The sequence below is a fragment of the Protomyctophum bolini genome (genome assembly GCF_963924005.1).
Source record: "Protomyctophum bolini genome assembly, chromosome: 12".
NCBI lineage: Eukaryota > Metazoa > Chordata > Actinopteri > Myctophiformes > Myctophidae > Protomyctophum > Protomyctophum bolini.
The window spans coordinates 37388171-37415975 of record NC_137873.1 but is presented as its reverse complement, the minus strand read 5'-3'; the positions used below and the strand labels follow the sequence as shown (position 1 = coordinate 37415975).

Below are 27805 nucleotides of genomic sequence, written 5' to 3'. Positions count from 1 at the left end.
ATTGATTGACACATTAACACAATTCGACCGCACAATCTCCTTGGTGGTGGGTAGACACTTTACCACGGTGCCACCCTAGCACCTTGAGACATTCAAATATTATGTTGATGCTAGCCCACCAACATGAGTCATGTTGTGTGGAATGCCCTGATCCCTTCCCTCAAAACATGCAGATCACTGCTTTCCTGAGGTGACTGCTCCACCTCTTTACCCCTTATCAATGTATTTCTATTCCAACCTGTACATGTAGATTTAGTGTTTGAGAAATCTTAATTGTTTGTCACTGTTGTTCATGTGAATGAATGCATGGGACCCTGTACCGTTAGCATTTTATTGTCTAATACAATTATCAGACAATGTCACAATGATGACTACAGTGTTGAGGGTGAAGAAAAACAAACATGTGAGGTTCACTTACTTGCAATTTCCAGGGAAACATTTTGAGATGGTGAGTAGTGAGACAGTGGTGAATCGGTTAAAAAACATGACGCAAAATTGCAGAGTTAGCAATATCATTTAATCCTTCCCCATCAGCATAGAATCACTGTAGTACATAAGTTACATTTTGCTTTCTCAATTTCACAGGTTAATTTTTTTTCCTCTCTTCAAACTTCCAGTTTGACCTCCCTCTTGTATCAAACAAAAAAAAAAGCAGATTGTATTATACAAAAATGCAAACCAATTTTCACACAGTGAATTCTCTTACAAAGTCATAAAATGGCGTAATAATGGCTACATCCACATTGGAGGAAGATAATTCTAGACATTCCTTAATGGAGTATAATATACATATAAAAACTTTTTCTTGCTGAAATCAAACCTGTACCTTAATTTAAGAGATATCTTACAAGGGAGTAATCGTGTAAAAAATGCTATTTGCACATCTCCCCAGAAAGTCAGGGAATAACATGAGAGCCTCAAACAGCAGTAACAGTGGTCAAGGGAGTGGGGGGATTCATTGGCTGTGTGAGTATAAGGGGTAGGAAGCAGTTCCACTCGGAAACAAAACAAAAACAGGAGGCTTAAAAACTTCATTGCTATTTAAGCATGGAAACCACCCTGTATATCAGTATGTCAATGCTGCTCAGTAATGGCTGCAGGGATCGCAGTATATAGAATCAGGAAGCATGATGTTGGAGGTTAACTGTTCTCTTTAAAGACTGAGAAGCTAAAACTCATGCAGGTCTCTTGCATTTCGTTGCTTGTACCTGTACGAGTAGTGACAAATTGTCCTTCATTCTTGAAATGCACCAAATATCTGGTTAATCTTCATCCCCTCTTTTGACTCGAATCAAATTGTAATTCCTGCACAATCAACCACTTTAACCCTAGCGTCTCTATTCTGGGACAAACATTCAAAGAAAAATAAATCTACAAGCTCATTGTGAGCTTGTAGATCTGCTATTTTCAACAGAGAGATTTGGTGTAGTTAAGTGGTTAAACAGGTGACTTGTAAAATGAATACCAGCCAGTGTGTGACACACTCTGACACTGTTGTATGACTGTAGACAACATGTTGACACGAGGCCATGCACTCATCACCATTAGGCCCAAACCACACCAATGCAACTAGTCGCAACTCCTTGCAACCAAACCGTTTTAAGGACATGTCACACTAATGCAACTCCTTGCAACTGCCATTGGGGATAACGGTTGCACAGACCCGGCCCTGTCCATCTGGGGGGGCGTAAGCGGGGGTTTGGGGTTCAGGTATCTAGTTTGTCGGTGTCCGACCTGCCTATCCTGTTATTAAAGAGAAACGGGCGATAATGGACAAAACACAACAGAAAATCGGTGAAGTGGCCGTTTTCAAAATGTTTTGGCCAGTTCGAAGCTTGTTGGATGCATGACTTTGAGACATGTTTGGGGGGGGGCTCTAGCAACTCCCAGGGACCTAGGCGGTCGCGTAGTTCACGTATACGGCGGGCCAGCACTGTGGTTGCAACTACTCAAACCGTTTGGTTGCAAGGAGTTGCATGGCGAATCATTGGTGTGGTTTGGCCATAAGACTTGGAAGTCAGTGATATACTCAACACTTAAGAAAAGAAAGAAAAAAAAAAAACTGCAAACCCAACTAGGTCCATAACATTTTGCTAACCAAAAAGAAGTTCAAATCTTAACAGATTTGTATTATTGCATGAGCTGGGATTAAAGCAAAAGGAAAAATGTTTTTTTTTGTTAGGTCAACTCCCAATCTGTGATCTGTGAAACAGCGTGAAAGGAACCCCACCCCCCACCCACACGAGTGCTCCGTTTCCTAAATAAATAGCACAATATGTGAAATGATGGTTCATTATAAACATTCTAAATGCATGTTCTCGCTGTTCTACACGCAGCCAACTAGTTGACATTTGTTTTAATCAAAGATGCTTCCGATGTACCGAGGCATCTATTATCGTGCTAGTTTGACCAATTAAAATACTCTTTAATCTTAAAATGAAATATGTATTTATTACTGTAGGGCTTGATTTGACCAGCCACATGGTGCAGATAAGCAGTGTTAAAGTTACAAGCCAAATTAATTCATGCTTGACCTCTATGGAATCCAAGTGACTGAAAACAGTCGAGGTGACCAAGAATTTGAACCTACGTCAGTTTTGGTAATTCATGTCATAGTTTTAAATTAAAACTATTGTACGACTCCTCAGTCATGCCAATTTAGCATCAATTAGCTCCCGAACATCTCATGCTGTTAAAATGGACACACAGCGAGGAGCAAAATAAGGCCAACCTTTTCATCAGAGACTTCCTGAATTGCAACTGGGGGGGGGGATAAACGGGGTGGGGGTGGGTGGGGGGGATAATAAAAACAATTTTCTAATACCTCAACACCATCACCCAGTACAGCACACTTCACTGAGAAAAGAATAAGCCATAGTCAGGGTACATTTTCTACAATACAATCTAGCACACACAAAAACATTTTTTTGTATTTTTTTTTCTAAAGTTATTGAATTTTGTCTTCTTCGGAAGCATAGTCTATAAAGAACATTTTCTTTGTTTGAACACAAAAAGATTAAAGTGAACACATCAATGCGCACAGAAGTCCTTCGACTGGGAAAGGATAAAGTCTGTGTTGGCAACCAGTGGACAGAAAAACAAAAAAACAAAACAAAAAAAAAACATTTTGCTGATTCTAAGTAGAGATCATTTAATATAAATGCTGAGCGAGTAGTAAGAGGTGGCACATTAATAGTGCTTTAGTATATTAATGTATGTATACATACTCATATGTATAAGTTGAGTTGTGTACCTAAACAATAAATGTAGCAAGGAACAGCCCGAGAGGCTTAAAAGTGTGGTGGGAAAAAAAAAAAAAAAAAAAGAAAACTAGGAGAAACCCCAAAAACATTCACCTTATAAGATCTGACAGACTGGAATAAGAGATGCAGTCAAATGGCTGAATTGTGGTGTTCATGTGACACAGGGGTAAGTTCCTTTCTACCACTGTGGAGAGTGAGACTGGGGTTTGAACCCTCTGCAAGGAAAGCTCGACGCTTCCTTCGGCTTCTGGGGGCGTGTGATCTCGAAAGGAGGCAAGACACACGTTGCGGTAGCATTGCGGAGGCATTGCGGTCTTCCATTTTGCTTCCGCTATGCTTCGCAAAGGAATCTCGGGAAAGCTTGCCAATGCAATCCTGCATTGCCTCCCGTTGCCTCCATGTTGCCTCCTGTTGAGATACAGACGCCCCAGAGCTGGAAGAGAGACGAGTCTACCTTTATACGTCTACGGTTCGGTAGGCCAATCAGAGGCAATGTAAACGTTTGTTTTCTCATGCCAATAAAGCTCCTTTGGATTGAATTGTCCCGGAAAATAAGGTTCAAAGTGTCTGGCAACTCCATTCACTACTACACCCTCCCCAAACCAACAGTAAGGGTTGGCAGTTACAGGGACCATACATATGGGCAGCAATTAGCATAATAACTATATTGGGTGAAACATTTTAAGTGATAAAAGATAATATATATATATATATATATAGGCTATATATTTTGTTTTTGTAATGGCCAAATTATAATTATAGACCTTTATTGATCCTGCGGGGGAAAGGATATCAACTAACCGATTATGGCCACAGAGTACATGATCAGCACATTTGTGCCATTATCCTGTCAGGACATATTGGTAACCAAGCATCCATTAAAACCAGACTGTCAGGTCCTTATTAGCCCTCGTCTGACCCAGAGGCTGAATGTTAACCCAGAGCGTCACCTCTATTCTTATCCTTTAACCGTTTACACACAAGGACCCACTCTTTGCATTTGAGGGTAGTTCTATAATTGTAGCCAGTCATGTCAATTGTTTAGGGGGGAAAAAAAGGCAAAAATCTCCTAATTTGAGCATCAGCAATAAACAATATTCCATGACACGGACCAAGAAGTATTAGTGGTGGTGATGATGCTAATAGCATGTTGTGACTCAACTGGGACACACTCACTGAAGTGAACTGGAAATGTGACTACATGCAATTTAAGAGGCAAATCTCTTCAAAGGGCAAATATTACAGTGAGACATACATTTCCCTTCACACCGTTACCATAATTTATGTACTCTACTTTAAATTCAATATACAGCTATGAAACGGCCAACGATATCAATGCGATTTCTGCACCTACGCAGTTACGTTTCTGAAATGTTTGGAAAATGTGGTAGGCTACCATTATCAAAAAGGAGATAGTTTGAGAAAGTTTGTTTTCAAAACAAAGCTCTGAGGTGACCTATAAAGAGCTTTGTTCGTCAGTCGCACCCCCCGAATTGTAACGATGTAAAGCATTAAAAAAAAACATACACACACAAGGGAACGCAACTTCATAGAAGTTAAGGAGAACCAATGACACAATGATCCCAATGGGGAGGCCTTTTGTGTGACCAGACGGGGAGCTCCGAGAAGGGAAAACCATTACTCCCATTTGTGGGGAGGGGAAGACGAAAAAAACAAAAAATTACAGGTTTTCACTGACTGTGCATATTCAAAATTACTCCACATGCAGTAAATGCTGTTCTTGCAGCATACTGTGTATAGACTGTATAGAAGCACGTTTTGTAAAACACACTATCTATTTCATGGCATTGAGTTGAAGAATTCCACAACAGTCAATGAAATACTGAATGCCGACCCCTCCAGAACATACAGGCAAAGACGTCACAACCAAACCAACAAGTCACACCACAACCAAGAGAAGCTCATAGTAGGTTCCCTTATAGAAAACATGAGGAAATCTCTCATTATCAAAAAGACTTAATTTTGCAATCTTTAAAACAGAATGCTTTGGTTAAATATATAATATACTGCTTTTCAAGTATGAAACAGACATGATGTATTCATAAAATGCACTAATAAAATCCATACTTCTCATGGCGGGGGGGCCAGGAAGTGCATGTGACTAGAAAAAACACCTTGCCTATTGGCGTCTGAAGGTCGGCCTAGGATTGGTGCAACATTTGCCTGCTTTTTTTTTTCCCTTCCCAGGACCTTCGTCGTCTGGCCAACCACATTACAATTCTGGAGGTGGGCGTGTCTGGGAACCACCAATTATACTTCTGCCGTGTTTACAACTATTAACACCTTCATTAGTCACCACATTGTAATGGACAACACTCATTGTACGGATGGTACGGTGTATCGTGCAAAAAGGGGTCTATGCGATAGTTCTAGCTAATCTGCTTTGCTTCTTTGTGCTCAGTTGTTCACTTTATCAGCATGCAATTCAGCAATTATCTAGGCTGGGGATCGCTGAAGGTGACATATTGTACACGTCTGTGTGCGTCATGGCTACTATGCAGCACTTGGGGGCGGACAGCCTTCTTAACCCATTCTGACCTGAGATCAGATTCATACGAGGTTTCCACGGGACACACACTGGTCTGATTAACCCATTCTGACCTGAGATCAGATTCTAAAAATGTCAGTCGTTCTTCGAATTTTTCAAAAATAGCAGACCTACAAGCTCGTATCGCGCCACTCGGTGGCGCGATATGAGCTTGTAGATCTGCTATTTTCCAATAGCTAAAGCATAACATGATGCCAACACCAAAATGGGTGCCCGGTCAGAATGGGTTAAATCAAGATGTTGCCTCAATGCTACCATCATCATCATCACCACCATTTTGCCTTTCTGACATTATCTATTCGTGAGCCTTGTATTATTTATCTGTAGTCCAAGTAAAAAAACAAAAACAACAAAAACGAGAAATGTTATCAAATGCCCTGGTTTCCAGGCAATGAAGTCATTAAAAAAAAAAAAGCTCATTCACAGAACAAAAAGAAAGAAAATTCATATCACGGCAGATACTGCTCATCTTCTAAATAAAACGGATGTGTGTACGTGTGCCTGTGCATGCTTTTCAATCGAGCGTGTGTGTGTGTGTGTGTGTGTGTGTGTGTATGCGCGAGTGTGTGTGTGTGTGTGTGTGTGTGAGAGAGAGAGAAATGTGTGGTCTAAGAGCATGAATGGACCACACCGTTCTTCTGCATGTCTGAAGCGCCAGTTCCAGCATCGGAACACAGGCTCATTGATGACGTTTTGTTGCTCAGCGACAGCATGGATCCACCCACCCCGCTGTCTTGCAGACTGCTGGAACCATTCGACACCTCACTGAAATGAAGGTAAGGAGGGGACATTGTCAGGCAATGGTTGGAAATGACATTCAAGGTATGTGTGTGCTCCGAGAACAATATATCGGCTTCGCTAATATTTATTAGCCATTAGTTGACATTTCTTTGCGTCGATTATTTGGCCATTATTTGACAAAAAAAGCATGCATTGTGAGCTTGTAGATTGCCTAGTTCTTAACCCATTCTGAACTCCTTTTGGTGTTTTAAGCATTATGTTATGCTTTAGCTATTGAAAAAAATAGCAGATCTACAAGCTCATAGCTCAGAGCTTGTAGGTCTGCTATTTTTGAAAAATCGTGAAAATGTGGAATATATATTCTTTCAGAGCGAACGTTTAAGTCAAATCTTTGCTTCCAGCGAGTCCCTGGAACAACATATTTTCAGATGTGGGTCGGCGGCCAAATCCAGATATTTTTGGGGGTCCTTGACATGAAAAAGGTTGAGCACCACTGACATAGAAACATTGATTTTTCAGGGGAAAATTGTAGAATTGTCCTCAGGTCAAAATGGGTTAAACTTTAATGGATTGATTTTGCACTTTCATAAAATATCGGTCGAAAGAATCAGCAATGGGCCAAGACAAAATGGGGATGGACAGCAGACCCAATAACGTGCCATCGGTCAGGCTCTAGTTCAGATATATTGTACGAGTGTTTGCTCACCCGAGGGCCAGAGAGATTTCCTCCAGCTGGGTCTTGTGGTCCGGCTGTCCGTTTTCTGCAGCCTTCATTTTATACTGCTGAACATCATGGGCCACTTGGCTCTCCTATTGGGAGAAAAAAAAAAAACATTTTGTCTTAGAAAAGAATGGCTGATGAAGGATCCTCAATGATAACCCTCTGGTTATCACGGATATGAACTAGAGCACCTTTATCTTTTAGGATTATGCGTAGTGACAAATATCACCCTTCCCATCCAGCTTCCCTCCTCCGAACACGGGCAAATGTGTTCGTATAGACCCCTAGATTCCAAACCAAGTCCTGAGAAAAGCGGTTTACGGTAAAAATACAAAAAAATACATAAGGGGGGAAAAAAGCTTCCGGTCATAATGTGACATAGTCAAGAACTGGTCCATGCAGGTGTCTTCAACAGGATAGGTTACTCTTCACTACTGCCTAAAGAGACCATTAGAATCCTCCTACCCAGCGGATCCAAAATGCTACAGCTAGAGTTCCTCACCAGGACAAAAAAATAACCAAACACATTTACTCCTGTGCTCAAACCCCAGAATAAAAATACTTATATGTTGAGGCTTGCTATGCCCCTGCCCTAAGTGGTCTAGCTCCCGAATAAAAAAACAACAATTACAAATCATCACTATCACTCCACTGGGCGGGAAGTGGGAACCCCTTTTGGTGTTTTAAGCATTATGTTACACTTTAGCTATTGAAAAATAGCAGATCTACAAGCTCGTGGCGCGGCACCGAGTGCCACGCCACGAGCTTGTAGGTCTGCTATTTTTGAAAAATCGTGAAAATGTGCTTCAAATGAATATATCTTTTTTCAGAGTTTCAGGTTTTTAACTCAAATCTTTGCTTCCGGGGGGGTCCCTGGAACAATATATTTTCAGATGGGGGTCGGTGGATAATTACATATATTTTTTGGGGTCCTTGACATGAAATATTGAGAACCACTGATATAGAAACATGAGGTTTTTTCAGAAAAATAAATAAAATAAAAATAGTTTCGACTTCAGGCCTGGTTAATTCCTCTCCTCTCTCACCATGGCTATCTCGCGGGTCCTCTTGCCAATCTCTCTCTCCACCTGGTGGAGCTCAAGGCTGAGCTGCTCGCTAGAGACTGCTGCTGAGCTGGTGCCCCCTGCTGGCCACTTTGCCTGCTGCTGTTGGCCCACTCCTCCCTGGCTCTGGCTGGGCTGGCCTGCCATAGCACTGGCCTCCCTCTGCAGCATCAAAGAGTTACTGGCAGCCTGCAGAAGAAAGAGGGAAAACGTTGTCAATTAATACCAACGATTGAAACTTTTTTCCCCTGAATCAAGTAGAAACTTAAGTCTGGGCATTGTTATGGTTACCAAAAGCATCAACGGTGAAAAAGTAATAATTCTTCTAAAGAGGGGGGGAAAAATCCACACCTGTGTGAAGTGAGGGGCGCTCTTGTCATCATATACATCTTCACATTCCAGCCAATCGCAACTTGCGTCTTCGCTTTTCTGCCCTCACTTTTTGAGGGGTGCTAGCCCCTCCTATATACAGACTTTGTCCACACACGTCTAATATTTGCCATTGACAATGAAAGGAGAAATTGGGTCAAATAAGACGTAAACGCCGTCGACAATGAAGGGAAAATGTACGGTCATATGTAGACGAGCAAATCGGCTAACCAATCACATGTCGGTGGGAACGCTTGGCCAATAAGGGACCACCATTCTAATTGATGATGTACGATGATGATGAGCGCCCCTCACACTTCACACGGGTGTGATCTTTATCCTCAATTATGTACTTTGCTCAAATCATCGCTATGGGGTGATCAGCCAATCACACTAGCTGGGCATAGGAGGGGCTAGCCCACTCAAAAAATAAAAGCCCACCTACAAATCAACTACAATTACCAGGCTTAGAAATGGCCTACGGGCTACCTATGCCACTGCATGGCGCGGTGTTGCATTGAAAATGTTCTGTCACTTATCAATTCCGGGGAGCTTAAGTTTACAGGTGTTTAGTGAGACATATTGCAGTTTTTAAAAAAAGTTCACAAAGCAGCATTATTACACTCTTATGGCTTGGTATGTTTGTCAACACTGTGGATTGCCGTTTAAAATCAACCTGGGATGTCCGTTGGAGACGCATGCCGCTAAGGTTATGCAACAGCAATACCTGTCCTATAGTACTTAGTGCAGTGCCCATCATCAAAGAACGTGGATGACATCTGTGACTAAAAGGGCCCCAGCCAAACTAGACACAGATCTCTCTGGATATAGGCGTAAAACCGATGCAGACAGACAAGGCGAAGGACAGATATGGAGTTTAGCAGATGATGTATAGATGATTCCGGACAAGCACTGATCTGACCAGACTTCCCACTCAGCACTGCATTCCCTCTGGTCCTCAGCAGGTGTGTAGTCCATCAGCCGCAATATTGCGGGGGACACAGACATTTAGAGAGAAAGCACTGCAAAGCAGAATTCCCTGCAAAAGTCTCTCAAGATGCACGGCTCAACAATATCATGACACTGAGAAGAACAGCCAGCACACAGTAAATGTTTCCTTTGACATAGTTATATTTACCTCTCCACAGAGCAAATTTAACTTTCTCAGCATTTACCGAGGTCCTGGCTGTTTTCTCATGCGTTTGTATTTGCTGTGCACATCCCCCACAACAACACATATGTCTCTACTGTAGACTGTGAAGCAGACAGGCCGTTTTAAAAAAGACCATCATGGATAAAAGAGCATTCAATAAATACCTCCATGCTGTGCATCTGGGTTTGTTGGTTGATCTGCTGATTGACCTGCTGCAGTTCAATCTTTAGCTGCTCTCTGTCTGACGCTGCAACAGGCAGACTGGAGAGAGAGAGAGAGAGAGAGAGAGAGAGAGAGAGAGCGAGAGACATGTTTACAAGACCATCCACACTGTCCCATCGATTTGGACAAGGTTTCAGCCCCATCACTGCTCCTTTGACTTCCATCATGTACGGTAAAATATGTCAAAACAGTATAAATGTGAAAAGAAATCAAGAGGAGGTACGTCCTACTGGCAGCGAGCATACAAAGTTTGGCTCTGATCACTCTCGTAGTTTGCTAGATTAGCTTCGGACACACACACCCCCTCTTGCAGAGCCACACGATAATAAGACAAGCATTAAGTCTCACCGCTCAAAGTGTCCCTGAGAGGAGGAGGAGCCGGTCTGGTGGGAGGGGTAAGAGGCTCCGCCCCATCCTCCATGGTTTCCATACGAGTATTCTGCTGTGGGGAAGACGGTAAAAACAGTGATTGAGCTCCTGTTGGTTTCCATGACAACATTATGATACCAAGTATGGAGGGATTTGTCTCCATACTCCAAAGTATGGACATTTGGAGGAAAAATAAATCAGGAGGCATTAACTGCTACAGCTGACAATGGTGCGTTTACACGCACCGTGTGTAGAGTATTGCAAATAGCCATTAGAATATTTGTTTTCATGTGTAATCCATGAATACATTTATAACGCTATGAGGAAAATGCAGAACAAATGAATAGCTTCCTACCAGCCATGGGCATGTGTTTTGAGTTGGGGTTCTGGGGCGTTGAGGCCATAGCCTGAATAGGGCCAGTGGTCTGATAGCCTGTCTTTGAGGTGCGCGAGATGGCGCCGAATCGTGACACCGTGGGCTGAGGTCCAAACGGGATAATGGGGTCATCATCCTTTACTTCTGCCCCCCTCCGAGGGGCTTCAAGAGACGGATCCCTCAGACCTTTAGCCTCCACATTCTAGAGAGGGAAAGAATCATGAATGAAATAGTCATGAATGAAATAGTTTGAGAACCACTGACATAGAATTTGTCATGATTTAGAAGACATTTATAGAATCTGGTCTCAGGTCTAAATGGGTTAAAGCTAATTGACTCAACTAAAAAAAGAAAGAACAGAAGACAATGCAAGATAAACTCACCATCATCTCCATGGAGCCTGGCGCCATGACGTCTTTGGGTTTGGCGTCCTTGGTGCCAATGTAGGAGCCAATCGTATCACAAGACCAGGGCGAGTACTGCCCTGCGTAGTCAGGCTCTCTGCCCTTCCCAAAGGCTTTGGAGTTCTCTTCACCATACTGCAGAGACGTAGACAAGATGTTCTAATATACAACCAACCATTTCCTCTTTGGAACAGTTGAAACATGCCACTGTACTTCCATATTGTGCAGACTTCACAAGAGCCACCTGATGAAGGCCAACCATGGCCGAAACATTGCTTGATACTAATGCCAGTGTTTTTGTAATAAATTAAGCACTGTGGCGCATAGCTGTGTGCAGACTTCTCTTTTAAGACTATATTTACCTATGGTCCAGCACCAACGAGGAACTGGACAAGTCACTAAGAGTCACTGCCTTGAAAATGTAACTCTTCAATTGTGTCAATTGTCAATGAAATGTGTGGATTAGTGTCCACACAGGTGAGGTCCTATAATCCTGTCTGCTAAATGCAGGTAGAACTTACCTCAGGAGGGTAGTCACTTGGGAAGGGGTGAGAGAGTGTCGGGGAGGCAGCGAAGGGTGGCGGTGAGATGACCTTCCTCTCCTCCAGCTGGGATATCAACTCCTGCCGACGACGGTGTAGGTAGTCTAGGCTGGGCTGAGAACGGCCATATTGTGGCTCCTAACACAGGCACACAATTATTAATTGTCTGTCCTGATGAAGGTCTAATCGAACGATACGTCGACCAAAGAGCAACATTTTTTTTGAAAAACAAAAAAGGTCCCGCACGTTGTCAGACACTTTCCAAAAGTGTGCAAGTGTCTGACAACGTGCGGGACCTTTTTTGTTTTTCTAAGATACCCTTTTTAACACAATGATTAGTCATAGAGTCTGTGACAAGTACTCCTAGAGCGAAAATCAAATGCTCAGAAATGTTCAAACTAAAGTTCACACATACCATGATCCAAGTATGAATTAAAGTGTACACTTTTGTTTTTGTACACAGTTCACTTTTACCAAAGAAAAGTGTCACCAAGGAGAATCAAAGCAAACTCACCCTACTATATCCCCTCATGGGTGGAGGCTGGGAGCCTGGTGGATAGTAGCTCTCCGGTGTATACCTGTCCCGGCCGGTGTGCTCAGGGTGGTAGAGTGAGCCACCTTGTCCCGCTGACTGAGGGTTGCCATCGAGAGGCGCGGGGCTCATTCGGACCAGGTCCTCCCTCTGAGAGGGGTATGGCTGGGGAGGGGGCGGGGGGCCGGGGTAGGGGCCATGTCGACCCCGCGTGTCATAGTGTGGAGGGGGAGGGTAGGAGAAGGGCGGGCCAGAGTGAGGGGCCTGGTAGGAGCGCTCAGGGGGGCCATAGCCACTGTAGGCGTCCTGGTAATGCGGCCCCGCTTGCTCACTGGGGGGTGGAGCGTTGCGGATATAACCACGATGTTGGACATATGGCGGCGGCTGCTGGTAGGGGTAACCTGTGAAAAGGGAATGGGAGAACAGAGTCAATATTGAGTCTAGAGCCTAGTCAGGACTTTTGGAAGTTTGCTAGTATGTACCAACTTGACAGAAGGTTTACGGGTTTGCTATCCACCACGCCTCACAATATATCGCAATAAGTTGCGAGTTTGAATAACTTATTTCTGTATATTTTTTTAAATTATTATTAATTATTTCATAAAACATTATTCTTTTTATTTTAATTGAGTAAATTGATTAGTTTCATTAACTGTTGTTGTGTACTTTTATTATGTCAAAATATTAGGGGTGTGCATCTCTCCCTTACAAGACGATTCGATACGCATGGGCTACGATGCGATTCGGAGACGATACATTTTATATACAGAACGATTCGATGCGATTTCGATTTCGTGGAATTCGATGCGATACAGTGCGATCGGACACATTTTACTTTTTTAGATTTTTAATATGAACCTAGATCTATAAAGAATAGGGCTGGGACTAAAAACGTTATCTAATTAATTGGAGGCTTTGTGATTAATTAATCTGTGAATCAATGAATAGTGACTACAATAAAACAAGTAGTTATAATAATAGTGATAATAATATTATTTATATAATGCTTCTCCGAGTACCTAAAGATGCTTTACAAGGGGAACATGAGAAAACAAATAAAAACAACTTTATTAGGGAAAAACTAAGACTATGGAATAAAAAAATTAAACCAGTGGAATGAGATAGCTGGGGAAAGCAATAATCTAGAGGTGGGTTTGAATTTAGGGTGGTGGCATGTCTCTAAGTTTTGGGAAGTGCATAGTTTTGACAGGTCTGCCTGCTGTGGACACTGGACAGTGAAACCCTGACCATTAAACACGGGGAGACGCAAAGATACAGTCCATCATTCATTGTTAAAGGAAGCCAGCATTCCCATTCGTCTTTGTGTCTGCCTGTGTAAACACAGCATCAAGTGTGAGGGGTTTGGGGAAAGGATGGAAAGCACTATAGAGTTATTAAGAGCGTCATAAGCATGCGCCCGTCCTGCGCTGGAAGTAGCAGATCTACAAGTTATCAACCCGTCACAATGCACAGCGCTTTGGGCTTGTACACCTGTGTTTTTCCCCACAGTTAGTTGAATTATATCGATACATAACTTTAGGATCGATCCAACCTCCGATTCAGACGCTATTTTGACCGATCCAGTGCATCGATGTAGTCGCATCGTTAACGTTAAAATCGATTACAGATTCATATCGATATGTTTTTGACACCACTACAAAATATATACATGGTATGCAGGTCTGCTCTCACCTGTCGGGTACTGTGAAGGCTCATACTGTGAAGCAGAGGGCGGAGGGCGACTGTCAGGATAGTACATCTCTGGCAGCTGCTGCTGTTGGGGGTACATGGGAGACCCCCGAGATACCACAGGCATCTGCTTTACCCCAGAGAGGTGGTCCGGCGGGCCCCTGGGGTGGACCATTGCATGGGGCGGCAGGGGCATTCCGGGTTTAGACATGGAGTCCAGACTACAAGAAGAAAATAGTGGAGTTAGAAACAGACCAGGACATCTACAGAAGCTAGGGAGAAAAAAAATACTTTAATCATCTTTGTGCTTTCTTATAGCTAATCGATTAATAACAAGCCACAGATAAAAAAAAAAAAATGAAAACATGTGACCCACAAATAACGTAGTTATTCTTATTATAAATTACACACAGTCACACACGCACACCTAGCCTGACACTCAGTCTGAATTCTCATTTCGTTTCACTTCATTATTCAGACTGAAAGCCCTCCCCACGGCAGCAGTTTATGGGATGGGCGTTGTCAAAGCGGCAAGCGACCAACCAATCAGAATAGTAGGAAAGCAGATGACGTTGTCAACCATGTGGCTATGGCTAACCCGTTTGCTAACCCAACAAACACAGCCAACGAGCGACTACTAGCATGTAAACTAAAGCGGTAAAATATGTCGGATGAGGTTTATAAAACCTGTCGTTTCTGTAAAGAAACCATTTATCATACGTCGATTCAATATCCAGATTGATACGGTCGTGAGTCACCGCAGTGGGGGCAGCCATGTTTGTTGTCTGACGCTGTCGAGTGACGGGGCTGATGGCCAAACAGCTGCTGCGATTGGATTTTCGAACGACACCGACGCCGTTGTAGGGAGAGTCACCAGACCTGAATCGCCAGAACATATTTTCTTAACGGGCGCGGCTAGCGATTCAGGGTTGGAGCCAGGCTAACACACACCCCCCTAATGAAACCAAACAGGCCAGGAAAAGGGAACTCACGAGTCAGGGGGTGACCCTGGGGCACTGTTACTCCCTCCGTCCATCTTATGTGGCTTACGCAGCAGGTCATACGCTCCCGGTCCCGTCTCAGTGCCACGGGCAATGAGCATGGAGGGGCCACCGCTGCCGTTGGTGAGGGGCGAAGGCTTGCGGGTCACTGCTACGTCTAGGGAAAGGCCCTCGTCAGGCATGAGGCCTCCTGAGCCCGGGAGGCGAGCTGCCAGCCGCTTATTCATCTTACGATACCTGGGGACGACGCGCACAACGCATGAGAACGGACGGTCACAAAAAGTACAACTTTCAATGGATTTTCTTGACCCGACTCTACTTTATTTACAAAGCACATTTAAAAACGACTGTCATTGACCATGCTGTACAAGTCAAAAAACAGCATCAACAATACAATCAATACATCAATATCAAGCGGGTACATATGGATATAATAAGACACCAAGATAAGAAGTGATCAAATACAAAGGTTGGAATTAAACTAGGCTGTGATTAAAAGCCAAGTTGAAAAGATTGGTCTTAAGCAGAGATTTAAAACAGTCTCAATGGACTGGGCGGATCTGATGTGAAGAGGAAGGCTATTCCAGAGCCTAGGGGCAGCCACAGCATCAAGCCCGTTTTCTCAACTCGCCGTTTTCTGCAAGACATTACTCTACAAGCCATATCTCCAAGACTGGTGGGTCAAACTGAACAACCACTATGTCAATTTGAAGCCATGATTCCTTGCTTTCATATGACATGACAAAAAAAAGAAAAAAGAAACTTACTTCTCCAGCTCTTCCTGAGAGTGAGCGAAGGTGCAGCTGGCTCCACGGGGGCAGCCTCCCTTCTGCTTCATATCCCGACACATGTACGTCTTGTATTTACTGTGCTGAGGTGGCTAAATGGAGGGACATGTACATCTTGAATTTAGACTATTTACTGTGCTGAGGTGGCTAAATGGAGAGACATGTACATCTTGTATTTACTGTGCTGAGGAGGCTAAATAAGACTACCGAGTGGGGGAACAAAAACTTGTCACATCTTTACTACAGAGATCTACAGAGTTGCACACTGTGTATGCCAAAACTACTGAGCTTTACTGCCATCAAACCCTATACATATCCCTTGGATAGGCTTACAATACCTACGATATATCAATTTTGAAGATGTTGATTTCGTCGACTAAAACTAAGACGAAAGATGTTCGTCGACTACCTTTTTTCACTGACGAAAACTAAATGGAAACTAAATTAAAACTAAGCTATGATGACAAAAACTTTGTCAACAAATAAAAACGAGACTAAAATGTTAGGAAGGGACTACTAGTGGACAAGAGCAGAGCAGATGCAAGCAGATCTATTGATGATATTTAGTCGACTAAAACTAGACCAACACTAAAACATTCCAGGTCAGGTGAGTAAAATGTGACTGAAACTAAATGAACTATTGAAGAGACTATGACTAAAACTAAAATCAAAATGTGCTGCCAAAATCAACACTGCATACAGCCAGACAGACCTGCTGTGGATCAGCTCCCTTCTTGCTGTGGTTCTGGATGAAGTCAACCAGGCCATGGACCACCGTCTTCACTGCTACCAAACCCTTCTCCAGTTGCTCCCATGTAGGGGCGGGTGCATCTGTGGACAAGAACAACAACAATTGTTTTAACAGACCACAGAAAAGCAGCCGGTGAATGGCCAGTTAATCCTTTTTGCCCATGTGTTATACTGTATCTAGAGCCGTTTACATTTTTTACTTATAAAATAATGTGATATATTTAATGTATAATGTGTATGTATATACACAGCATGAGAGAAAGAGAAAGAGGACTGGAATATGTCAAATACACAGTAAGCTCCATAGCGCACAGGGAAAGCAGATTCCCTCCTTACCAGGGCTGGGATCAATGTTAGCCAGAAGCTCCAGATGAGGTCGCAGTCTGTTGAGGTTGGCTGGGTCTCCTGTCCTCTGCAAGGCGATGGTCAACTCCTGGACACTCTGGGCAAAAGAGGCCGGGGTCTGCAGCTGTGCCAAAAGCAAAACATATAGAAGTGAATGATACTTTCAATGACGGCTGAGGTTTTCTGATTCACAGGCAAAAAAATGAGAAAATACTCAGCCAAACAAATAGTAACATTTCAGGAATACACAAACATAATGTTGCTGTTGGAAGGAAACCACCTAACTAACCGCCCAACAACTTTTTCTTTTCATAAATCAGTGCTATTGAACACCCTTTATGTCTGTGATGGTTAAAAATATTGAACCAATTCAAAGTAATAAAAAGCGCTTCGGACAAAACCTCTCGACTCCATTGGACTCTCAAATTGTCTGCTAAAGCAGCCAACTCCACCACCTCTCATGCAAGTAACACCAACATTATATATTTTTTTTTATATTTTGGAGTTAGGTGGTTTCTTCCTCCCGACAGCAGAGATATGATGCTGTATTGTCACAGAAAACAACAATCAACACATACCTTATCTATGATGGACTGCATGTGAGACTTGTGGGACTGGTCGCCGTAAAGCAGGGAGGACCACTGGTCTGGGGCGATGCGCAGCCCCCCCTCCATGGCAATCTGAACAATCTGAGAATCATGCTCGCGGCGCAGAGCCTCGTACGTGCGGAACTCCTCTTTCAGCTGCATCAGGGACGAGTCTTCATCGCGTTTGGTAACCTAGGCGACAAGGGAGATAGGAAGGAGGAAAGAGGAAGTTAACACAGTGTGTTATTTACATTGCACTCTGTGCTTTGGTACGTTTCTGCTTCTAGGCCGGGAGAGCTTTCATGGTTTTATTTGCTTAGGATTTTATTACTTATTTGATGGTTGCCAGGGTATATATGATTTCCAATGGGGAAACTATACCATTTGGCTTATGCTCATCTCAGTGTTGGATATGCCAAGACTGATTATATGTAGGACTTTTAATTTAGATAATGTAGAACTAGGGACTACATAGTGAGGGACTACACAGTAAGACACCCGACACAGATTTTAACCAGGTCACTTGCCTGGTGAGTGACAGTCGGTCACCTGGCAATAGACAGGTCACCGAGCAATATATCTATTGCTTTTTCTTAGTCCGAAAACAAACCTTGAAGCAGGAAGCTCTGTAGAGAAGCTGCACCACATGGCCTATGCTGGTCTTAGAGGCCTGTGGGAAGCGTGGCTCCAGCCTCTGGACTACAAAAAGAACCAGCACCTTTCTGGAAAGAGCCGAGCCGTCCTCCAGAGCCAGAAGAACCAACTTTAGAGCCTCCTCCTGCATGGCTGCGGGAAGAAACAAAACCTCAAATCATGAGTAACGGAAGTACAGCTTTCACATAAATCACACACACAAACAAAACGGGATGGAGTGACTGCTCTAAAAAAAAAAAAAAAAAAGGAATCGAGGGGTTTCTTTCTACCTGGGCCAAGGAACTGACATCCTCGTGCGCGGACGGCGGCCCACAGGTTGGACGAGAGCTGCTGCGGGTTTTGGTGCTGCAGGATGAGCTCGGTGACGGTGCGCTCGCCCAGAGAGCGCGCCGCTCTCATGGCTCGGACGCGTCCCTCCTCTTCCACCAGCTGGCAGTGAACCAAAGTCACCAGCTTCCTCTGCATGGGCCGACTCAGCATGCTCTGGGCTGTGCTGCTCAGACCGACCCCTGGTCAAAGCAAAAGAAACACGGGATTTCAGTTTGGCGAACGAGTGAATATGACAAAAAGGAATAGTTCAACGGTCGAGAATTTCCAGTAACATTCCAGGATGGTTGTTCCTAGTAATTTGTTGTGGACAATGTCAAATATGGGTTAAACCCTCGCACGCGTCAGTTGGAGTCGAATACGGAAGATATGTCGAATGACTATCTTCAACTACTTCCATAAAACATCATCCAACTTCAATGACACTGAAATTCACTCAACAAATCTTCTGAGCTATTTTCATTGTGAAATGCAGTGATACATTTGACATTTATATGTTGTGGCTTACCACAAACACACACATTGTTTTTGAGGTATATACATAATTCTTACTCATTTAAAATAGGTCAAATCTCATTTCATTGTAAGAGCTGCACATTGATTGGCCCTCCTTGTCTGACTCGCTCTTTCACAAACACTCAACAATCAAAAACGATAATGCGTGGGAGGAAGGATTGTCCGCTTTTCCCTGCAGAGAAGACTGTTGGCCAAATGCATGAATAAAATCAATTCAGAGTTCACAAATGGTTAGGATCATCGTGAACCTCTGCACAAATTTGTTCAAAAACAATGCCAATTAACTCGGATTAAAGTTTGTCCATCTATGTTCTTAACACAGGGCTGTCAATCTCAGAGGCGCAATTCTTCAAATAAGTTAATAGCAAGCATGTAGGGAGCCAGGGCTATCGACAGCTCGGGCATTAAATTGTCATCGAAATGAAACAGATATTGGCGTTCCCGTACTCAACCCTGCTCTGAGTCAGAGTTATTAGCAAAACAGAGTAGCTAGAAATTGAGAAATACTGTCTGACATGGTGTGATCAGCGATCCAATTAAATTGTTTGGAATATTTCCAGACTTGAACCAGTGCTGATGTGGCAGCAAGAGAGGCTGAAGGAAGGTATGGTTTTAGCTTATAGAGAGAGAGAGAGATGGAGGAGAGGAGGAGTGCTGTGGGAGACAGCTAGGGCAGGAGCAGGAGCAACAAACTGGAGCAGGTCAGATATGCAGATTTATCCGATTCTTTTTAATGGGGTCTTATTGCTATTCTTCTGTAAAGTCTGTGTCATGTAAGCACAAAGGCGTTGGATTTGATCCAGAGCAGCTGGTGATTTAAAACATGGGTTATGATCCCATGTGATCAGGCCTCTGGAATATATATATCTTTATTATTTGTTTTCTTTCAGAAAGCCCCATAAATATGTAATATTCAATAATGTGCAATGGAGCACCCACTATATATATTTATTGTTCTTGTTACCAACTTTTTGCAATGGAGCACCGTTTATTTTTCTGTTATTTGAAGTATTATTATTATTCGTTTGACAACGTAAAGCAATGGAGCTCCGTTTTGCAATGTATGCATTATACACATGCATAGATATGGTAATAATGTAATCACTTTTAACCTGGCGTCAAAGGGCAGCGCATTGTGAGCTTGTAGAGCAACCATTTTCGCTAGTTAGTCATGCGCATTTAAGAATGCGTGCGTGGGTGCGCTTCCTTCCTCGAGCACACGCCCCCTGCCCCACCACCCCACCACCACCACAAATAGAATCTAATTCTTTAGGAAACAAGGCACTGTCTGTCAATAAATAATGTATGAGGACAGAGTAGAGTCCAGCCGTGTGTGTGTGTGTGTGTGTGTGTGTGCGCCGTACCTCTGGTGTTACTGAGGGGTTTGAGGTAGAGGGCCAGCTCCTCCACACACTCTCTGGCCTCCTCATAGTGCTGCGAGTCCTCTGGACTGGTGAGCAAGGCAACTGGCTGAACCTTAGGAACCTGCAATAACATACAGACAGCTTACAATTAGAATTGATTACATAGTATACTCTGTTCAACTGATGTCTCGGTATAGAATGGAATCGATAAAACAAAGAACCAATATTATTGTGCCTGGGACAAAAGCGTCGCAGTCCCACCCCCTTTCATGCCAACGAGAGACATTTTCCTCATAGACTTTTCAAAAAGTATTTATTTAAAAGACGTTTTCACCGCACACAAAGCCAACTGGAGTTGTGACAAATCATGACGATGGGCCGATCAAATAATTTGTTGGGAAAAATTACTTGTGTTTATTGTCATGATTTGTCACAACTCGAGTTGGCTTTGTCCGCAGCATAACAGTCTTTAAATAAATACTTTTAAAAGTCTATGAGGAAAATGAACGGGGAATTATTTTCCGGGTCTCTCGTTGTCATGAAAGGGGGCGTGACTGTGGCGCTCTATACTACAATTTTATTAGTACTTTTCTTTTGGGGGGGGGGGGGGGAAGAGTTATTTGATTGCGTCGAAGTTTGTGATATCAAATATAGGTTTACCATTAACACAAAAACGGTTTAGTGCATGTGTATTCATTTGTCTGCGTCCATACAAAACTCATTGGTCACCTGGGGTGTAGGGGAATTATTTTTGAGTGCCTGATTATTAATAATTTCTCAGCTTGAGCACATGATATCTACAGATACATTTTAACTATAATACACACAATACACACAAAAGACAGAAGCATAAACAGGTTAACCAATTCCACTGCCCTAAAACAATATATCATCAATGTTCCTGCATTAGGCCAATACAAGTACAATTGGTGCAAAATCAGTTGAGACCGGGCACCACTGATCAATGTAATGGTACTCAAACTTAATTTACAGTGAAACAGTAGGGTAAAGCCCAGGGACTTTAGCTTTGGCTAACTCTGGCCCATTTACTTTGAAGTGAAAACTGACATGTTGATTAATGAGCTTTGTCAAATAAATTAAAAAATATATTTTATAGTATAATAAAATGAAATCTGCATAGCACTATGCCTTAAACCAGGAGTTTTCTTCTTTTTTCGTCTCAGTGGAGCAATTGTAATTGAATTACCAATTGAAAGTGGCGTAATACTGTATATGAAGAGAGCTAGTTGCACCAGACTCTCGTTGTGTCGTTCACAAGACCAAACACTGGTTCTTTAACATATCTTAGGGCAAAGTATCACACAAAGAAAAACATATATATTTTGTTGTCAAATCACAATTGCATCGCAGGGTATTACTTCAATCATTGGAATGTATTTCCAATCTTTCAAAAGGTACTTCAATGCTTAAAAATCGGTGTGATCACATAGAATAGAACAAGTAGGACCGCTTCTCTGCCCATCAGGTCATACTGAGATAATCTACTCTACCAGGTTAACCTAAGTACATAGATACAGCGCTTCACAGCCACAACAATATCATGCAAATCAACAGTTATGGAGATTCACAATAGTTAGTATTGTTGTTACAGTGATGTTGAACACTGTGTCCTGCATTCAATTTCTTTGACACATTTCTACAGAGTAACAAATGTCGCCATAACACGTGGTTGAAGCATTTATCAACGAGACACTTTTCAATAGGGCATTGACGGCACAAGTTTCAATAACAGCAACCTGAACTGAAGCCTGTTGGATCTTCTGTGCCGTCAGAATTGAGCAAATCCATTGCTCATCCATAATTACTGACATAGCGGGGTTATAATAACGTAGTTATCAGTCAGATAATGTAGTAATGTCACCAAAAGAGGACATTGAAGTCTACTGCTGGGCAAAAACAATTTGGACATATATTTTCTGCTGCCATTACTACCTCTGATGCCCCCCTCTCTGCCCCAGCCTGTGCTCAGCCTACTATAAGTAGAGTGTACCGGAGTCTAACATTGCCTGTATGACGTTTCTACTTCTGCCATGTCTTCTGTTTTGACCTACATACAACAACATAGTACTACAGTAGACTCTAAAGCAAATATTATGTTCTATGGTACATATACTATTATTACTGGTATACTCTGTTCTATATATTGTTTTCTTAGAATTTTAGATGATGGCTGATGTGACATTTCTATATAGTTCTTTTACAAATTTGGCAAATTGTATTAAAAGTAATAATGATCAGTTCTGTTCAACATAAAAAGTTGAGTTCAAAGACAAAAAGAAAGAAAGAATTAAATTGAACAATCACCTGTGTGTCCCAGGACCCACTAGGTTGACAATGGTTCAATTATCGACATTACATGTCTAACTCTTCCTGGAAATGTTGCCAACTAAGCTAAAGGACAATTTATGCTTCCCTCGGTCTCCCGGAAAGGTACCATCATTGATTGCACCACAAGACAATGTGTGCCGACTCCCCAGAGCAGGCCAGTTGAATGAAACAAAGCCAACCACAACCAACTGACTGGTTCGTGACTCATCAAGGACTACATCAGAGCTATGTTTATCATGTAGTCTGAGCTAAATGGACATACCACTATTAATTATAATATTCAATAAATTATAGCCCTAACCTGTAGTCTCACTAGCCTCACGTAGCCAGCCTTCATCTGCCTTTGCAATGCATATTGCCACAGGCAGATTAAGTCTGGCCCCTCTCAATCGTGGGAGCACTTCACGACCGAAGTGGTGACGAGCCACCCAGATTCGTCTGGAACCGGGCTATAACCAACCAGGACCCAGTATGCAAATATGGGGCGGAACATTGCATGGGAAAAAATCGAGTACTGAGAGGGACGAGACTATTATCCACACAGTGATATTAGTATCGCTATGCGAGGCTATAGTCTCACATAACCAGAGACCTCTGCCTACCGATACGTCCGGGGAATCTAAACTCAATATATGTGTTAGAAGTTGAACAGCATTGAGACTGACAAACAAAAGCCCATGGCTTTGAAAACACAACACTGCCCCAATATGAAGGACCACCCTAAAATACGATAAAAACGATCTTTCACAATGTTCTTTTACTAAGCCATGTCTCGCTCTACTCTAGTCACTCCTATACACAACACAAACCACATCTGCATGCTTGCATCAACCTCCACATGCTAGCATCAACAACTTAGGCATACCTTACCTTGCCAGGTACACACATGCACCTCTCAAGAATGCAAGGACTTTTTTTTTTAGTGCCATCCTTTTTGGACTGAGTGTTTGACTGTACTCGGTTGCGGTTTATACATTTCTGTCTAATGAACTATTCATTCAATCAATCTTCATAAAGCGTCACAGTCCCGCCCTCTCGAGAGACCCGGTAAATAATGTCCCAGTTAATTTTCCTCATAGACTTTCAAAAAGTATTTATTTAAAGACGTTTACGCTGCAGACAAAGCCAACTCGAGTTGTGAGAAATCTTGACAACACAATGTTTTGGGCTGATCAAATAATTAGAAAGAAGGAAAAAAGGCAGGATACAACACTTTGTTTTGTTTTTTTTCTTACAAATTATTTGATCGGCCCAAAACATTGTGTTTATTGTCATGATTTGTCACAACTCCAGTTGCGGCGTAAACGTCTTTAAATAAATACTTTTTGAAAAGTGAGGGAAATGAACAGGGAATTATTTTCCGGGTCTCTCTTCGTCATGAAAGGGGGCGGGACTGCGACGCTCTATAAAGGCTGGTGGTGAGGTGAGGTGACACCTGCGATTTCACGAACAATCCAAACACACGTGCATGCACGTACGCGCACACACACACACACACCACAAGGCCTCTCACCTGTCCTCCAACGAGCTGCAGCAGGGCAGTGTTGACAGGTAGCTGCTCGATGTCGGTGCTGATGGCCGTCTGGTCAAAGGGACAGGCCTTGCGGTGCAGCTTGTTCAGGCACATCTTGCACACAGTATGTCCACAGCCCAGACTTATGGGCCGACGGACGGTCTCCTCGAATGTCTGCGTGCAGATCGGGCACAGCAGGAACTCTGTCCATTGCGGAGCTTGCACTGGCATGGTTATATGTTGACGGGACGAATGTTGACAGGGTTTGGGGGGGGATGTGTAAATGTGTGATTTTACACAGAAATAATATAATAATATAATATATGGAAGATTCCACTGGAATCAAGATTTTTTTCTTCCGAACTTAATCGTTCTCAAATGTCCTCACACATTGTGGATTTTGGATCACATCACGTGACAAATACTGAAAGAGAAAAAAGAGAGAAAAAGAGATAATATGGGTTAAAATGTTATCTTTCTCAGATTGACAGCACAATACAATTTACAAGTAGTATTTATTTAGGCATTTAGCAGGTGCCCTTAACCACAGAATAGAATGTACAGTGCATTTCCACAAGAAACTAGCATCCCAGGTAAACCAAAAATATATCAGTAGCCAAACAATAACAATAGCAGCAGTATAGCACCAAATAAAGCTGAGTGTACATGGATTCAATATCTTAATTAAATAGATTTTCAGAATATTACATTTGAAACAATTTACCTTGTCAACATGTTTAGAAATTACAACCAAGCTGACTATTAAAATGCATTGTGATTCGTGAATGAAATGGTTAGTCCGTAGCTGACTGTGGGTTTCCAAATGTGTGTCAATAAGATACTATGAATTCAAAATGGCTTAACGTTGGATCGGAATAATGGCAGAATAGCATTTAATGGATGGCAGTCCATGTTAAAAGTGCTTCCCCTCCGATGACAACAATGTAAAGCGTGCAACAATTCGATCTAGTAATGTTGTATATCACGAAGCGTTCAGTGACAAACAATTACTTACGTATAAGATCAAAACAACAGTTGTGTGGCCTACTTGTTACCGCTGCGATCATGGACAAAGGGTCCTGGACAGGCTAACAGTTAGCCTAACATTAGCCAAATCCTGCCGTTTAGCACAACTTAACCACGAGAGCAGATAACCATGTAATACTTGTTGGTGCCCACGTCTGTTTGTGAACGTGTGGGAAATAACATGCTAGTTATTCCACGTTCTCGTTTTAATTTACTTCCTAGTCAACACATTTCGAGGTGCGATATTTATGCTAGCTGCTTGCAACCTAGCCCACAACGTTAGCATGTTTAGCTATGGGGTGGCTAAAGCTAACGTCGTTGTTATAACAATATTAGGACTAATTAAAGATTGAATGCACACCATAGTATGCTGTAAGACTGCAGTTATGTTATGACTTAAAAGTACAGTGATGTATACATTAAAGCGTTGAAGTCCAGGACAGGAAACTAAACAGAAAACGTAGCCCCAGTGACATTATGTAACGTTAACATTAGATTACATGCCAACTGCATGGAAAAATCCAACTCTCTTTTTTCCACATGTAAAAAAATAAAAATCCACGTTATTCAATCACTGCGTTGATTCCATTTCCAACGCCAACTGCCATTCTAGCACATGAAAAGGACCAATAATAATCAGAAATACTTTACAGTACTCCCCCAAATCCACACTGATGATCAGACAATGCTAACGCTACTCCTCCCGGTGTTGCTGTATGTAGCCTGCTGGGCTCGTATAGCTAAAACCTAGCCTAACCAGGCTAGCCGTTAGCAATTATAAGCTAAAGACCCATTAATGTCACACACAAAAAACGAAACAACGCAGCCGCTATAACCATTTACGCCCCACGTGAAATGCAAAATATCCCTTCGGCGATACTCACTCTTTCCAAAACACTTGGAAGAGCTTCATCTTTCTTTAGGAAAATGGTGTTCTATTTTGTCGGTCGCCATGTCGACTGTTGCAGCCCTGTGTGTGCTGCTGCCTGTCGAGCTTTGGGATGGGAGGAGGAGGGAGGAGGAGGGTGTTACTCTACAGCCCCGACCAGCGGCTAGCCGGTTACAGCTAGCTGGACGTTCTGGGCTGGGTGCGTGTGTGCGCGTGCTTCCTTGTGTGTGTGTGTGTGTGTGTGTGCGTGCGTGCGTGCGTGCGCACGTGTGTGTACGCGTGCGTGTAACTCTGTGTGTGTGTGTGTGTGTGTGTGTGTGTGTGTGTGTGACGTGACGTGATTACTACGTGTTTATGTGGTACCACATTATAATGTGGGACAACAGCACCCTCTATGGGTCAAAGACTGTATGCGTCGCGCATCATTGAGCACGTTTTGTCACTACTAGTGAGTGACTGACAACTGGAAAGTCTGTACCACTACCACGGCGGGACAGAAAGAGACAACATGATACAATACAAAATGTCTAGATATAATGAAATAAAATAGATGCCAATATGTTATTATTTGGGACCAAACCAATCTTGCAAATTTAAACGGAGGGGTAGACTAGATGTCCCATTTTGATTTCAGCACGAGGACAAGGCGCCTTTAGAGTTGTATGGCTTTTATTTTATTGAATTTTATTTTGTAATATACGCCGGTAGCCGGTAGGCTTATGTTGTGTGTTGTGCACTAATCAGGCGTGTTGTTTATCGTTACGAAACAGGGGGCTTCAATCAGGCTATATGAGTTTCCAAGGACGAAATTAAAAAGCACGCATTTTTGTATTCCCATTTATTTTTTGTCTAATCCCTCGATTCTGAAGGGATTACCCGGGACCAATCATGATTGACGGACTGGCGGTTCGCTTACACTGCACTGACTGCATGGACTGTGACAGGATGTGCAGCCTATAAAAGCTATTGCTAAACATTATAAAGAGTTGCCAGCTGGATGACAGCAAAGATTTTTATTTCAATTTCTAAAGGGGAAAGTTGCTCCATCTTATTGCGGTTGAGGATGCGCACAAGAAATGTACAAGGCGCAGCAGGTTTTAATGGATTGTCACCGCGCTAACTTCTGCAGCAGTCGCCTCAGCATAATCAACTCTGGATATTGTGGTAAAGGATATCATCTTATTCACAATTGTTTGAGTAAGCTAAAAGTTAATATGCATATTTGTATTTTCGCGTAGACCTAGCCTAGGCTACTAAAAGGCTCGTGTACGGTCGCTATAAGTAGATTGTTGTTTTTGTATTCAAAGTATCCTGGGACGAAAACCTTGATTGATTGATTGATTGATTGATTGATTGGATTCGGAAATGTTATTAACAGATTGCAGAATCGGTGCAGTTCAAGTAGTTATAGGGAAAACTTTGTGACAGATGCTGAAAGTTGGGGTACCATTGTACAGTATTTAAGGCAACATTTTGAATTTCATTTCATTTCATTCATCCTATGTCCAGCTTTGAGGGTCTGTGTAAACACAAACATTTGAAGACAAAAGTGTGAAAACGCAAACATTGACAAAAGTGAGGACGCAAATCGTGTTTGGCCAGAATGAGATGATATATGATGATGACATATGATGATAAGAGTGCCCCTCACTTCACACAGGTGTGATTTTTTTCTTGTGTGA

At 42.6% G+C, this 27805-nt stretch overlaps 1 protein-coding gene across 1 annotated transcript; it reads right to left on the bottom strand.

Moving 5' to 3' along the window:
• Window positions 1-495: 495 nt before the first annotated feature.
• rc3h1b (ring finger and CCCH-type domains 1b) lies at window positions 496-26233 on the bottom strand. Its single transcript, XM_080778172.1, has 20 exons — window positions 26119-26233; window positions 24209-24632; window positions 20347-20467; window positions 18409-18648; window positions 18096-18271; window positions 17477-17677; window positions 16890-17022; window positions 16516-16634; window positions 15783-15895; window positions 15007-15252; window positions 14018-14235; window positions 12308-12726; window positions 11773-11931; window positions 11231-11386; window positions 10827-11049; window positions 10451-10544; window positions 10045-10141; window positions 8341-8547; window positions 7280-7383; window positions 496-6597 (listed from the first exon to the last, which is right to left on the bottom strand). The coding sequence occupies exons 2-20, from the start codon at window positions 24437-24439 to the stop codon at window positions 6441-6443; spliced, it is 3414 nt and encodes a 1137-aa protein (XP_080634298.1). The 5' UTR covers window positions 24440-24632; window positions 26119-26233; the 3' UTR covers window positions 496-6440.
• Window positions 26234-27805: the final 1572 nt, after the last annotated feature.